The 16,326-nt window shown below is 39.6% G+C and overlaps 1 protein-coding gene across 7 annotated transcripts in view; it reads left to right on the top strand.

Annotated features, from left to right (window-relative positions):
- Positions 1-5,111, top strand: part of AKAP11 (A-kinase anchoring protein 11) — a 50,758-nt gene extending 45,647 nt beyond the window's left edge. For 6 of the 7 annotated variants that reach the window (XM_030311562.1, XM_030311524.1, XM_030311534.2 and 3 more), the window contains exon 12: positions 1,123-2,070. In XM_030311562.1, coding sequence (XP_030167422.1) covers positions 1,123-1,263 — 141 coding nt within the window. In that variant the 3' untranslated portion in view covers positions 1,264-2,070. Of the gene's footprint in view, positions 1-1,122 lie in introns of all 7 variants that reach the window. The other variant, XM_032591375.1, reaches the window with a different exon arrangement.
- The last annotated feature ends 11,215 nt before the right edge of the window (positions 5,112-16,326 follow it).

Raw genomic sequence — 16,326 nt, 5'->3', positions numbered from 1 at the left:
GGAATATTATCTGTCAGTAAAGAGGAAGGAAGTACATGTATGCTGCACCATGGAGGGACCTCGAAGTCATGTTAAGTGAAAGAAACTGGTCGCCAGAGAGCATATGTTTTATGGTTACATTTACATGAAATGGCCAAAATGGGCAAATCTATAGAGACTGGAGTAGATTAGTGATTGCCTAGAGTCGAGTGGTTTGTGACAAATGGGGCGTGTTTACTAATAAGTAGAGCTTTCCTTTTGGTTGTAGTGAATGAAACATGTTTTAACATCGATTGTGGTAAGAGTTGCATTCAACGGGGGGAGTATACTAAAAACCATTGACTAGTACACTTTAAGTGGATGAAGTGTATGCTCTGTGAATTATATCTCTGAAAGGATACTTTTTAAAAAGGTTAAGCATATTTATATTACAAAATTAGTTTTTACAGGACTAAAGACAAAAAAAAAATGAGTGAAGACGTGTTCTGATTCTGGTGACAATAGAGTTTATTTAAACCTGTATTTTTTAAAAAAATTGAGGTGTAATTGAAATATAACATTATATTAGTTTCAGGTATACAGCATAATGATTTGATATTTGTATATATTGTGAAATGATCACCACAATATTTATTTACTTTGATTGTTTTTTGTCGAAACACTAACATTTCTTAACTTAGAAAGCCATGTTTCCATTGAGGCCAGAGTGTGTATTCCAGAAAAAAGCCACACTGCATGTTGTGAAAGGAAAAATCCACATCCTTCTATTAAGATTGACATTATCTTTATTATTTTATGTTCCTGATTGAGGGTGTGGCAGATGTATTTAGTTAGGTCAAGAATTTGGTGTAGAAATGGAGACTAGACTCCCACACAGACTATCTGGTGGGTGAGGTTTGTGGAGTTCTGTCTCCCAACAATCCCAAAGTGTCATTCTGTGAAGGAGATGTGTTTGTCAAAGGCAGGAAGCAAGAGGGGTGGTGATTTAGTGGAGAAGAGACTTCATTATAAAACTGGGGAATAATATTTTAACCACAGGCAGCAGGATTCTTACAGTTATCTGATATTGAAAATAAAAATGAAAACTTGAGTGTTAGAAAATTGTCTTTGGTTAATGTTGGACATGCTTTTCTTTCTTCCTAGCTTTCAAAACGACTACAAGGAAAGGGATGGAAGGTGGGGGACCTCCTGCAGGCTGTGCTGCGGTACTATGACATGCGGGAGAAGGCGCCTGGAGAGGAGAGGTGCAAGTCACTGTTTGACTGGCTCTTGGAAAACGCATAGAACAAACTCGCAGCCGGTCCATTTTATTGTTTGGGGAGAGGAAGTAACAGATAAGGATGCATAGGGTAAACTGTTAACACTTACCGTGAACTGGGAGGGAAGTAGATAGAGCTTTTTAAAAGCGCATTCCGTCATCCCACGTTGTATATATATAGTTCATACTTTTGTAATCTCTGTCAAATATGATCTTCATTTATTCTTCTAGACACGTGCATAGTGTGTTAAGATCCTAAGAACACTGATTTGACGGAAGGTCTGACCATGACGTTTTCAGGGACACTGACTGACAGCATTCTTTTTGCATCCAAGTTAGTGCTGCTATGAACCGCACCCAGGCGGCCAAGGACGTTGCAGACAAATGCTATCCTGTTAAGAACTAATCTGACAAAATAGCTTTGAGGCTAATGGTTTTTCTTCCCTCAATAGAATTTTTTTCTTATTTTTAAAAGTCATTTTTATTTTCATAGCTCAGCTATTGGTAGCTTTTTGAATCCCCCCCAAACTATTTAATTTCTTAGAAACGTTAGTATTCTAGGTTTCTCTAAATACCGTAAATGATAGTTTCCCCAGCCTTTCATTAAATGACATTATTTGCTAATGTTGCCAATCCATCTGGCATGAAAGTGTGTGTGTGTGTGTGTGTGTGTGTGTGTGTGTGTGTGTGTATGTGTATGTAGAGGAATACTTTTGACTTGCCTAGTGGGTTTGTGCCCTTTTTTATTTTACTGTTTTCTTGGTTAGAAACCCACTGTTGACATTTAAAAGGTGCTTTAAAATAAAATGTCTATAAAGATTGTGCAGTAAGAATTTTTATTTCTTGGTTTTTTTTTTTAACTATTTTGCATCCCTAATTTATCCTATAAATGAAAATAAAGGTGCAAAACATGTTAAAATTTTAAAAATTAATGTTAATATGGAAATGCATTTAGAGAAGCCCAATAATGATTTTCATTGTTGGATTTTTGAAAAACAAACAACTCTCTTCTTAGCAAGGATGAGCTTTTTCTAGAAAAAGAAGGGATGCCCAGGCTCCCTCTCCCCGATAAAATAGTATCTGCACTGTTTTGTAAAGTTGACTGACATGATTTTTCTGGGCTCTGTGTTTTTTTACTTCCTTGTCTTTAGAAACTGCAAGTTGACTCGAATAGCGCTTGTGTCTTGGTATTGTACGTGAGGGTATGTGCGTGTGAGTTTTTGGTTCTTCCATTAATGGATTTTATAATTGAGAGTAAATCACCTTTTGTTGGGGGCTTTGGTTTTACTCCATTACATTTTCTTTTTTCCTGCCATTGCATTTTCTTTTTCCCTGAGCACTGACTGTTCTGGAAGCTGCACAAAGTGTAGAAGACATAGCACCCACCAAGGGGCAAGGAATAAGGGCACTTACATTAATTTGAATTAATAATTATGGTAGAGAAATGTATTTTGTAATGAGAGAGTAAAATTTGCTTTTTAAGAAAAATACCAAAAGCCACTTAAATATTTTGAGATTACATTGTAAGCTTTGGTTTTTCTCAACTTAAGATACAGAAATGGAGTGAGCCTTAAAAATAAATTTGCCTAAAGTTTCTTCAAGTATTTTTTAAGGTGGAGAAATGCAGGAATTGTATATAACCAGAATTGTTTCTGTCTTTTGCTTCTCAGAACTTGAGATTTAGCAGCACTGGACTGGGTTTATACATGCTGGCACCTGGGTTGTTGATGATAACACGGATTTACTGCTTATTAAGCTTGGATTGAATTTTTACAAGTATATAACTATCAAGTTGTGTTTAGTAACTTGGATATATGTATGGGTGTGATTAACAGCCAAATTGTGTTCTGACTTTCTTTTCAGCTAAAGTGAAAATATATTAGTTTCGTTAAAACTTTCTGTGCTTGAAAGTGTTTATGTTTATTTCTATTATGGTAGAAATCATTTTGAAGATTTTCCTCCTGTCTCTGTTTTCTCTGCATTTACCTGGAGCTTTGCTGGATTCAGAGTTCCCTGATTTAGCCACGACGTAAGGACAGACCAGTCTTTAGGTGTTAGTTAGCATGCATGGTAAGAATCCTGGTGGAACTCTACCCCTGTATCAGTTTCACGCAGGGGCACAGAGAAAAATATTAAGTATTGGCAGATGTGAAAAGAAGCGTGAGTTAAAGCTCCTTGTAGGGAGAGAAGTATCTTTTAATCAAGTGCAGTCTAAACTCACATTCTTTAAAGGCACTTTGTGATTATTCCAAAGACATGTTCCGTCTGTTTGGTTGCCCAGTCTTCAGAACAGCTCTGTTTGTTGAGGACTACCCGTCTTATTTTATTACAGATCTACTTGACCTATTTGTATTATATAACATTGTGATCTTGCCATTCTGTGCATTTTGGCTCTTACGAAATTACCATGTCTTATTCAGAACTGTTAAGTTGTGATGTGCATTGAGTTGAATTCTGTTTATCAATTTCAGAACCCTTGAAGGATCTGTGGGAAGAAAGTGGACGAGGCCTTCTGATAGGTTGTTTTTTTTTTTTAGAACATTATTTTAGACCGAAATGTAGCAATTCTTTGATAGTCTTTTCCCAAGCCACGTTTAAACTACATTTATATTTTGGATGTTATTAATGTTGATTTTGAAAATACTTCCTGATTTATACAAAATGAATGATTCATTTGTAAATCACAGAAGAAAATTAAAATATCTATTGGGATGGTTGATAGAATTTAATGAAGTAATAAAACCTCTGAGAGTATTCACTTGGTGAATATACGTGATAACATCTTTATACTTTGAAAAATGTTCCACTTACCCTTTCAGATATTTGACGTGAATTAATTCAATTCATAATACTTCCATTTTGCTTAAATAAGGGTTTTATGTTGCTGGCAGGAGAATTTAATTACTTATTAAATGTACCATGTATAAAGTGAAAGATCATTTACTCACATGGCTTTGACATCAGTGCACATTTCCCAGTCGCAGACCTTAACCCTGACTCATCATCAGAGTCCAGAGTCAGATGTCTTCTTAGTTAATTATTTAGCTAGTAGTATTCTTTCACAAATAACTATCACTTTCCCATCAGTATATTGCTTTAAATTTTATATTTCTCAAAAGAAACTTTCCACAGTTTTAAAAAAAAATATTAATGCATCCACACTCAGGGTGTAGGGAAAATGCTTTCCACTGAAAACCCTGCCCACCTGTCACCAGCACAAGACAGTTAGAGCATCAGTGGGAATTACGTAATTATACTAAAGCGAAAAGTGAAATGCATTTTTGTTTCCATTTTTAGCAAAAGACCCTGCACACATTTACTCACTTACTGGATTCCTGCTCTGAAGACGCAGATGCAGTGTTGGTCACTCTTGTCACTTTATTTATTTATTATTGTTTTTTCCATCCCTGTACATTCCTTTCACATGGGTAGGATTGTAGTTCTAGAAGTTCATTGTTTTGTTTTTGCTGTAATGTTTGAATACTATTTAATATCAGGTTTTAATATTGCTGGATTTGCTAACTTTGGTTACTTGTGCAGTGTTTGAAGTAATTCACATTCTTGTTTAATATATATATAGTAAAAGCAGCTTTGAGTAATCGTAGCTGTTTATTTGTGCAGAATTACTACATTAAGATCTTGTATAACGGTGACTTTTTTTGGCTTTTCAGTCATTTAATATGTTCATTTATCAAAATATGAACTTCAGGATGCACTATAATTTTGTTTTTGCAGTGGCTCAAAATAAACATTTCAGAAATTACTTTTGTAATAATTTGCAATTAATTGTTCTTTTTATCTTTTATGAATTATTTGTCTGTGATCTTTCCTCTCCCAACTAAGAATTCTCCAATAAACTTAAGAGATGCCTGGCCTTCGTTTCCATTCTGTAATATCTTGTTAACTTCTCTGTTTGAACTAAACAAAGGCATACAAGTGGAACTTCCACGATAGAAGACTCATTGCACGATCCTTATGCTTCTAACATGGTTTCCAAGAACGAGAGAGGCTAGGTATTTTTAGTCGGACACTAGATTCTAGCTACATATTCAGGTGCCTCTGATGCTGACATAAGTGACTTCAAAGGCTGTTGGCCCAGTCTGTTCTGTATTTGAGTGCCCCGTAGAGTATTATGCTTTCGTGGTAGGGAATTCTTCTGACCCGGATCCAGCACTCCATCTGTAGGATATAGAGAGCATATTTGTCATGCCATGTAGCATCAGGCGCTTAAAAGTTAGATGCTGTTTGTTGCTAATGGAATTTGACTTAGGTATATAAAGACCAGAAAGTAGGGAGTGATTTTCTAGCTTTGTATGAATGTTGCAAAATGCTAGGAGGTGACGATAGCAGATAATGACTTGGGCATGAGTGGATCCCGGTCACCAAAAAAGCAATTCAGAAAATGCTGAGAAAAAGTAAGCAAGATTCCTTAGCCTGTAATTCCAAAAAGGAGAAAGGGCTCAGTTTTGCACATTGGGCTCATTTGCAGTCTGTCTTGGCTGGGACAGGGAGGAGGGTGAGGGATGGGACCTGAAGAGTGAGTGCAGATTTTTCAAATTGTGAAAGGTGGAAAGAGGTCACATACCCAAGGAGGAATGCTATTGTGCAAAAAGGGTAAGAGAAAATCTAAGAGCTTTTCGCAGCATTGTGTTTACAGCAGGAGCAAAGAATGTGTGAAGCTTACTCCTTGGGAGTGGTGGTTACATTCTTTTTTCCTTCCTTGGTAGGCTTGTAATCACCTCCTTTTACTTTTGTGCTCTAGGGCAAGGAGGGTAATATTTTAGATTGGGAAGAGATAAAAATAAACGTTTTTTCAAGAGAGAATCAGAGCTCCAAATTTGACTTTTTGGTACTCCCCCCCCCCCCCCGCCCTTTAAACAGACACCTAAATAGACTTGTTAGCTTAGAGTGAGGGTTTAAACGATCCTGTGTACGATATCTGCCCATTGAAATGGTTTGGCCCAATGTGAGAGCTAATTATTAACACTTAAAAATAAGGAGATGTCACATTTGGGTATGTTTTGTATGTCAGCTTCTCTTGAAATTTAGCTCTGGAAAGCTCTGAAGCTCTGGAAACACCCATTGGACTTTGTGGTGACAGTTTGTCAGGAGCCGAATGATGGCCACTTTAGTCTGGGCTTAGGGTTTTTTGCCTCCAGCATGACCTGCTGCACTGGGCGCGTTTCTGTTGCCCATTGGGACCCTGTCAGTGTTTGTGATGCAACCTCTGACTTAAAGCAGGGGAGATAACATGCTTAGCAACACTGGACAATACTCTAGCAACTCTTCCATTCTCCAGGATTGCTCAAAGAGGAGAGAAAGGTTCTAGAAATTATAAACTTGAGTTTATTGCTCCTGAGCAAAAGACAAATCCTAGTTGTTTAAAAGCACAGTTCTGCTTTGTTTTTTTATGTAGACAAGAAAGAAGGGGAGAGATCACAGGTTTACCGAAAGATTGTATCAGATGTCCATTTCTTTTTTTCAATAGAATTATGCAACTGGCTATTAGAATACCAGAAACCTAGTATCTGTATTTTAACAAGGCATTTTATATGGACAAAGGAATGAACAATTGTGGCTTCTTGACATTTTGCGAATGTGTTGCCAAAGACTTGTTAAATAGGTAGGTCAGTGTTTGTCTAGAGGGTCAGCACATGATGTACCACAGGCCATTGGATGTAGAGCTGTTTTATACCGCCTTGGGTGAAGATTGTGTTGGAATATACAAACCAGGGGTGTCTACGAGCATTGTGAAGCATTACACAGTAACAATTCCATTTCCAAGGATGGTATTCAAACAATTGCAATAAACTAGGACAAGGAACTTCTGAACCTGTTTTTTTCCCCCCTTGGTCATCCTTGTGACTGAACCATGACTTGACATTTTCCTCTAAATGTGGGGAGGTTCTGTTTTCATACTTCTACAAATTGAATATTTTGGGCTCAAATGGTTTCCTCCAAATAATTTTTTTTTATGACTTTCTTGATATTAACTTAGTTTTCTCCCTGTTACGTAAATCCTATGAACACAGGAATTGGTGCTTAGAGATCCCATAGGGGCTGACAATGATGTAGACTTCTGAAGAGTCAGAGCAAAGCTTTAAAAAAAAAAAAGGAAGAAGCTGCCAGAATTCCTTAGGTGTGAAATCAACCTCATCTCTTTTTCTGTTTATAACAATATGGGTAGTTGTGGGGCATGTGGATTCTGGGGAGACTAAAATGTTACAATAGCTTTTCCAACCTATATGTCTTCGAATCACCTCAGAAGCATTGTGGCAAATGTTGGGCAAACTTAAGTTGCCTAAGTTTGGGCAAGCCAGCTGACCTCTTCACTGCCTTGAACCCTAAGAAGCTGTGGCTTCCAGAAGTGTTTCCTGGTTAAATGGCAGAGTCTGCAATGGATACAGAGCTGGGGAGATAGAGTCAGTATGTTGAACGAGTCTGATCCAGTAATGCCCCAGTAGACCCAAATGGCTAAGTGCTCTAGTAAGGCAGGAGGTGAATATTAGTTTTTAAATTTTTTAAATCTTGATTTATTTTTGAGAGAAAGAGAGACAGAGTACGAGTGGGGGAGGAACAGAGAGAGGGAGACACAGAATCCGAGGCAGGCTTCAGGCTCTGAGCTGTCAGCACAGATCCCGATGCGGGACTCGAACTCACAAACCGTGAGATCATGACCTGAGCTGAAGTTGGACGCTTAACCGACTGAGCCACCCAGGTGCCCCAATTAGTTCTCTGTAAGTAAGTACAGGGTAGTGGGAGGTGAGAGACCTTTAAGGCTTATATCAGAGTCCTAAAAGTCTGCAGGGAGAGAAAGTATGCCATTGCCAGTGCCCTTTTGGGAGTGGAATATGTTTGGGGGGGGGGGGGGGAAATGCTCTAATATTAGTCCTTGCCTCTATGGAGTTTATTGTTTAGTGAAGAAGAGTCATTAAATGAGTAATTATAAAAATATTTACTGTTGCAAGGGTGATGGGAACCTAAAACAGAGGAGCCTAATTGGGCTTCCCTAAAAATGTGATGCTGAGGCATAAGCTAGGGTTGAGCCCAGTGGGAACCAACCAGGCAAAGGGAGTCAGGGTGGTTCAGGGAGGTAGAGAGCTTTTTCAGTAGAGCAAACACGCCTTGAGAAGGCTTCCTCTCTATCAGATAAGCTCGTGGCTTATTTGAAGAACCAAAGACCAGTTTGGCTAGAACCTGAGGAGTTGTGACACATCTTGAAAAATATGTAGGCATCTTAGATAGCTCTCACTCAGATGCTTAAAGAAAGTGTTTATAGTTGTCTGTACTGCAGTAATTCGGGTTTTTTCTACTGTAGCAGTTGGTTTTAAACTTGTGGCATGGTGAGTGATAGTCTTACTTGACCCTGTGCTTTATAGACCATGCCTAGAGTTTTAGGTTTAATCCCAGATACCATTTTACAAAGGACATAGATAAACTGAACCATCCACATTCGTGACTGTCTAATGCTGAAGGAGCTAAAAATAACAACGATTTAATTGAGTTTTCACCCAAAGACAAAAGGCCGCTTGGCCTGGAGAAGGCGAGGCAGGGGAGGGAGGGATGACCTCAAAACCATCCTTAAACATACAAAGGTCTGTCAGTGGAGACAGATGGACACTTGTGGCCCTAGAGGACCAGGTAAGGATCAGTGAGGTAGAAATTAGCAGCAGATTTCAGCTTGCTCTCCCCAAATTGACCGTGTATAAAAAGGGACTAGACCCTTTCCACGAACAAGACTGTGCTTGTCCTTGGACACATCTGTCGTGCTGGCTGATCACTTCTGCAAGTTTTGTAAGAAATTTCAACACCTCCTAACTTTGGATTAGGCGACCTGCTTTCCCATATATCCCTAATTTCTTCCATGGCAGTTTAGTAAAGTTGAAGAACGTAGGCTCTAGGGTCAAAAGAGCTTGATTTAAAATCACAACTCTGCCACTTTTAACCTATCTGTATTGTCTAGAGAGGGAAGGCCTGGGATGGTGGTATTTTCCTCTGGCGGGGGGTGGGGGGGGACTTTCCTCTGCGTCTGCCAGGTGCCTGGGCACACAACTAGTTTTGGAGCTCCTTAATTTAAATTCAAGCCTCAAAGTTTTCTGAATAAGTCAGGTGGCTGGAAATTGTGCTGCACGTTGGGGCGGGGCCCACGTATGAAGGGTGCAGCCCCTCAGGGTTCCAGCTAAAAGGGGGTGGTTTTTGAGAATCCCTTTGTTAGAACGGGTGGAGAGAAATGACTTTTGCTTTTCTAACGCTGATGAGGCGGCCAAAACACTAGTCTGTATCACGGTTTTTTCTTCAGGTTTGGCAAACATTCCTACGACAAAAAAGTGGCATTAAGTGCTGAGTTTACCTGCTGGGGTTCTTCACTTTTGTTAGATTTTGATCCATTGATTCCTCAATAATCTATATATAAGCTGTTTGATGCGTTCAAGAGGATGTTTTGATATTCCATCCAATTTCTCCTCCCAGGCAACTACTCATAATAATTTACACGTAATACTTAAAAAAATTTTTTTTTGTCTTGCTGTCCTCCATGTGCTGTATCCTTGACACCCCTTTTATTTCTGTATTGTTATTTATCTTTTTTCAAAGGGCCATACATGCAAATGATGATGCAATTCTAAAAGGCATAAGGACATATGGTAACAAGTCCTTACTGCTCTCCAGCCACCAAGCAGCCCTCCTAGAGACTGCCACATTACCAGTTTATGCTATATACAGCAATTGTGTGAAAGTAAGATGTTTCCAAGCTTGGATTAGTTCTTGTAAGTTACTGTTAGACGTCGGTCTGAAAGGGTCAAAAGCCAGGAAACGGTTACCATAAAAGTCGGGTTAGTGATTACTCCTGGGGCAGACAGACGTATGATATACAGGAGGCTAATGTGGTGTCAATAGTCCTCTGTTTCTTGCCTTGAATGGTGGTTAAATTGTTGGTGTAGATCTATGCAATTCTGTATATACGTTGCATTTAATGCATATGTGTGTGCACACACGCACCACGCCGTTTATAGAAACAACTGCAAAGCGATCATCTCAAAAACAACCAGAGAACAGGTGGATTACCTGTAAAGCGGCAGTTTGACTCACAGCAGTTCGCTGTTGTGACAGAAGTCCAGAGATAAAAGAATGATATCTTCCAGTGCTGGTTAAAGTCAGATCTAGAATGGCATGTGCTTATAAACTATTCCTCAGGAGTGAACATAAAATCAAGGTAATTTCTAATAGACCAAAAGAATTTACAGTTTACTTACCTGTGCTGAGAAAAACTGCTTAGCTTTCTTTTTTAAAAATTTTTTTAATGTTTATTTATTTATTTATTTTTGAGAGAGACAGAGAGAGAGAGAGAGAGGGACAGAGTGTGAGTGGGGGAGGGGCAGAGAGAGGGAGACACAGAATCCGAAGCAGGCTCCAGGCTCTGAGCTGTCAGGATAGAGCCTGACGCGGGGCTTGAACCCACAGACCATGAGATCGTGACCTGAGCTGACGCTTTACCGACTGAGCCACCTGGGTGCCCCATGAATATACTACTTTCATAAGAAGGGTATTGAATGCTATGGAAACAGTGAAGAAGCAGTGTTTCAAATAACAATTAACATAGAAAATGAAAGCGAGAAGGAGCAACCACCCCAACGCAATACTGTTCTTATAATTTCTACTTACTGTCTATGGCAGGCCCTTTGGGTTATTGAATGCAGATACCAACCTTGTCATTATTGTTCCTGTTTTTCACGTGAGAAAACTTGGGTTCAAAGAAGTGAAGTGTCTTACCCAGTGGGCATAGAGGTAATGCCCGGGTCTGCCAGGCTCCTGCTCTCATTACATTACACTGTGTCACCATATTGAAAAACCAAAAGCCAAAAGGTGACAGAATCACCTGTCACAATACATAGAGACAACAGCTATTTACACTGGCACGTTTTTCTCCCACACGTTTATGTTATACAACTGGGATTTCTTTTATTTCCTGTTTGCCCAAACGTCTCTTCAAAATTTCCACATTCACCTTTGGGCTTTTCAAGTTCGGTGGTTGATGAATCTTGCCACTCTTGGCTGGAGATACCTTGACCCGAACTCTTCGGTTTGACTGATGTGTATAATGTTGTATTTTCTTTGCATTCCTGTTATGTGGTGCCGCTTTGAGCCTTAGTTAGAAAGTTGACCGTCTTTACAAGGTAAGCATTTCAAGTTGAGTTCGTCTTGCCCCAGCAGGCAGGCATCTCCTCCTGGGTACACTCTCCCATACGTTGTTCTAGTCATTCGGGTTGAACACCTTTGAGAAGTCAGTTATCTTTGACCTTTCCCTCTCTGCTCTGATGCCTGTCTCCAACAGAAGTAGGAGAGCGTGATACTGGACAGGAAGAAGAGATGGCAGGTGTTAGGGGAAAAAATAGTCCTCTCCTGGGGGATTGGGGAAAGAAAGTGAAATGTTAAAAGTGTCTGACGCTGTGGCCTAGCAAAGTTGGCACAGAAATTTAACCATCACACCGAGCTTTTGGGCCTGGCCAAAGTGAAGACCCCAAAGGACCATTCCCACAGTATGAAAGTGAAGTTGGGAGGGGGAAAAAACCCACGACTCTCCCACCCTGCGGATTGGAAGAAAACTTCTCTGTTCAAACCTTTGGCAGTGAATCAAGGGGAAAAATTTTTTTCTGAGACTTGATAAACTGATTTTCATGTGAGTTTTTGTAGTCTAAATTCATCCTGCCTGGGTGGTCTCAAAACCCCAAGCTGAGAATTTAGTTTAACATTTTTTGTTAATGCTTCTATGCACTTATCAGAGGCAAACAGGAATCCTCTTGAAAGTCCCCCTCCATCCTAGGTTTCAATTATTTCCAATTTAAATTCCCCCAAACAATAAGAAGCTTAGATAAAAGAAACAAATTACAAGACCATGAGCAGGAAGCAGCAGAAATGACAGAGTGGAAATCAGTTCAAAGATGCTCTATGTTAGTGTTATCAAACAGAATAAAAAGTAGTTGTGTTAGAGGGCGCCTGGATGGCTCAGTTGGTTAAGTGTCTGACTTCGGCTCAGTTCATGACCTCATGCTTCGTGAGTTCGAGCCCCAGGTCAGGCTCTGTGCTGACAGCTCAGCTCAGAGCCTGGAGCCTGCTTCAGATTCTGTCTCCCTCTCTCTCTGCCCCTCCCCTGCTCATGCTCGGTTTTTCTCTCTCAAAAATAAATAAGTGTTGAAAAAAGTTTAAAAAAAAGTAGTTGTGTTAGATATTTTTAAGACATAAATGGAAGCTTAAATATGAATAGGGGACCTGTCCACATCCACTAGGATAGTATAACAAACAAACAAAAAGATGGACAATAACAAGGATGTGAAGAAATTGGGACCCTCATACTCTATTGGTGGGAATTAAAAATGCAGCCATTTTTGGGGCGCCTGGGTGGCGCAGTCGGTTAAGCGTCCGACTTCAGCCAGGTCACGATCTCGCAGTCCGGGAGTTCGAGCCCCGCGTCAGGCTCTGGGCTGATGGCTCAGAGCCTGGAGCCTGTTTCCGATTCTGTGTCTCCCTCTCTCTCTGCTCCTCCCCCGTTCATGCTCTGTCTCTCTCTGTCCCAAAAATAAAAAAATAAACGTTGAAAAAAAAATTAAAAAAAAAATAAAAATGCAGCCATTTTTAAAACAGTTTGACAGTTCCTCAAAAAAGTGAGACAGAGTTGCCATGTGATCCAACAATTCCACTTCTAAGGATATATATACCCAAGAGAAATGAAAACATATCTGCACAAAAACTTATACATGAATGTTCGTGGCATTACTCATAATAACCCCAAAGTGGAAATGACCCAAATGTCAATCAACTGGTAGATATACAAGATGTGGTTTATCCATATAATAGAAAATTGTTTAGCCATTAAAAGGAATACAGATGAACCTACAACACAGATGAACCTTAAAAACTGTGCTGTGTAAGACAGCAGACACTAGAGGCCACATATTATATGATTCCATTTATACATAATACCCAGAATAAGCAGATCCATAGTGACAGAAAGTAGATTAGTAGACTGGAGACTGAAAAAAAAGGCAAGCGACTGCTTTATGCGTATGAGTTTCCTTTCGGGTGATAAACATGTTAATGATTGTACAAGTCTCTGAAGATACTAAAATCCATTGAATTGCACATTTAAAAAGGGTGAATTTGGGGCTATGGAAATTATACTTCAGTAAGTCTTATAAAAATATCAACAGAGAACGAAAATACACTTTATTTATTTTTGGGACAGAGAGAGACAGAGCATGAATTGGGGAGGGGCAGAGAGAGAGGGAGACACAGAATCGGAAACAGGCTCCAGGCTCTGAGCCATAAGCCCAGAGCCTGACGCGGGGCTCGAACTCACGGACCGCGAGATTGTGACCTGGCTGAAGTCGGACGCTTAACCGACTGCGCCACCCAGGCGCCCGAAAATACACTTTAAAAACAAACTTCTAAAAAGGAAAACTAAAATAATTGAAATGAGAACACTCAGTGGGTAAGTTTAACAGCAGATTAGACATACCTGAGAGAGAATTAGTGACTTGGAAAAAATTCTCCAGAATACAGTGTAGAAAAACAAAGATGGGACGTATGAGAGAGAGGTTAAGTGACATTGAGGGAAAGGAGAGCTGACACATGTCCAATAGTTACAGAAGGAGAAGAGGGAGAAGACAGTATAGAATTAGTATTTGAAAAGAAATTCGCTGGAAATTTTCCAGAAATGATAGAAGAACCATCCACAGTTTTCAAGAAACCCAACAACCCTCAGGCAAAAACAATACACGTTAGATTTTCTAGGAAGAGTTGTACACATATTTGTCTACTTTTCTAGATTATTGAATAAGCAAGCTAAAATTTCCAGTGCAATCAGTAAGAGAATATAAATAAATTGCATATATTCAAACTAGTAGAGAAAAAAATAGAAGTTAAAAAAAGGTAGCCTGGGTGGCTCGCTCAGTTGGTTAAGTGTCCAACTTGATTGCAGCTCTAGTCATGATCTCTCGGTTGGTGAGACGGAGCCCCGTGTTGGGCTCTATGCTGGGCGAAGAGACTGCTTAAGATTTAGTTAAGCATCTGACTTTGTCTCAGGTCATGATCTCACGGTTTGAGAGTTCGAGCCCCTCATCAGGCTCTCTGCTGTTAGCACAGAGCTCGCTTTGGATCAGCTGTCCACCTCTCTCTCTGCCCCTCAGCTCTCATGCACACTTGCTCTCTCAAAAATAAACATTGTTTTGAAAAAAGATTTGCTCTCCCTCTGCTCGCATGTGCTCTCTCTCTCTCTCTCAAAAAGAAAAAAAAAAAAAATAGAAAAAGAGACACAACTGGACCAAAAACTAGGAAGCACCAAATAAGACTGTAGATCTAAATCCTACTTCCCTCATCCCTTATGGGTGTTCCCAAGAGCATCCCCCAATAAATTTCCTATATGAGAATATTTGAATCTGTTTCCAGGGCAACCTGATCTGTGAAATTGGTACAACTGCTCTGGGAAAGGATTGAGTAGTACCTACTTAAATTGGACTTCTGTGTGTCATATGTCACAACAGTTTTACTGTTAGACATAAACTCTAGACATAATCTGCCATATATACTCCAGGAGGTATGTACAATGCTCATCAATAGTAGACTGGATGAATAAATCATGTTATATGCAACCAATGGAATTTTATACAACAGCAGAAAAGGGCCATAGCCACATGCATCAACATGGATGCATTGCAAAAACATAATAGCAAAAGGAGCAAGTCACAGAAGAATACAAGGAAGAGTCTATTTAGCTAAAGTTCAAAAATAGGCAAAATAATTCACCGTGTTATTATATATACACAAATGCAAATATGTATATATATACATATCCCTTCATAGTCATATATATGTATATATATGCACACATATATGTATATATATACACACATATATATACATATACATAACTATAAAAATATAAGGAATAAGTAATACAAAATTCAAGACAAGCAATTGCTTGTGGAGAGGAGAGAAAGGAAGAGGACACAGGAGAGACTTCCGAAGTACCAGTAATATTCTACTTATGAATGGTGAGTCCCTGGAGTTCAACTCATTTTCTTCAAATTAGACACATCCATTATATAATATTTTTTAAAAAAATGTTTTTAACGTTTATTCATTTTTGGGAGACAGAGAGAGATAGAGTATGAGCGGGGAAGGGGCAGAGAGAGAGGGAGACACAGAATCTGAAGCAGGGTCCAGGCCCTGAGCTGTCAGCACAGAGCCCGATGCGGGGCTGGAACTCACAAACTGCGAGATCATGACCTGAGCCGAAGTTGGACACTCAACCGATTGAGCCACCCAGGCGCCCCCTTATATAATATTTTTAATGTGAAGTATACTTCACAATGGAAAAATGCATTTAAAATAAATTACTTGGGGTGCCTGGGTAACTCAGTTGGTTAAGCATCAGACTCTTGATTTCAGCTCAGGTTCTGTATTCATGGTTTATGAGATCAAGCCCTGCTTTGGGCTCTGTGCTGAAAGCACAGACCCTGCTTGAGATTCTCTCCCTCTCTCTCTGCCCCTCCCCTGCTCTCTCTTTCTCTCTCTCTCTCTCTCTCTCAAAATAAACATTTAAAATAAAATAAATTACTCAACAAAATTTATTCAAAGAAGGCTGCAGAATGCATTAACTAGGTGGTTTCTAAGAATTTTGCAAAAAAAAAAAAAAAAACTTTGAAGAAAAATGTTCGAGCACAACTGAAAATTAAGGAAAAAACCAGTCCGAGCACTTTTTTGTTTCCTGAATTTCCCCCTGGAAAAGGTAAACATTACCTGGGTTTTCTGTTTGTCAACCTCTTAAAGTTGGGGTGGGTGGGGGTGAGGGAGGAGACTGCTGTCCTTGGAGGTAATCAAAGGGAAGCTATTACCATCGCCTGTCTTATCTCTATGTCTTTCTTGAATCTCCTAGTCTGTATTCCTACATGTGGATTCCCTCCCCACCTCCTGATAATGAAGCTTCATTATTTACCCTTATAGGGGATGTTGCAATAAGGAGTGTCTGTCGCCCTACAAAGGGACTGGGTCAGAAGAACATGCTGGAGGCAGGTGGGCAGAGGAGGGAAGGAGAT

Source organism: Lynx canadensis, chromosome A1, assembly GCF_007474595.2.
Source record: "Lynx canadensis isolate LIC74 chromosome A1, mLynCan4.pri.v2, whole genome shotgun sequence".
NCBI lineage: Eukaryota > Metazoa > Chordata > Mammalia > Carnivora > Felidae > Lynx > Lynx canadensis.
The sequence above is the reverse complement of the archived record's forward strand: the minus strand, read 5'-3'. Positions and strand labels throughout refer to the sequence as shown.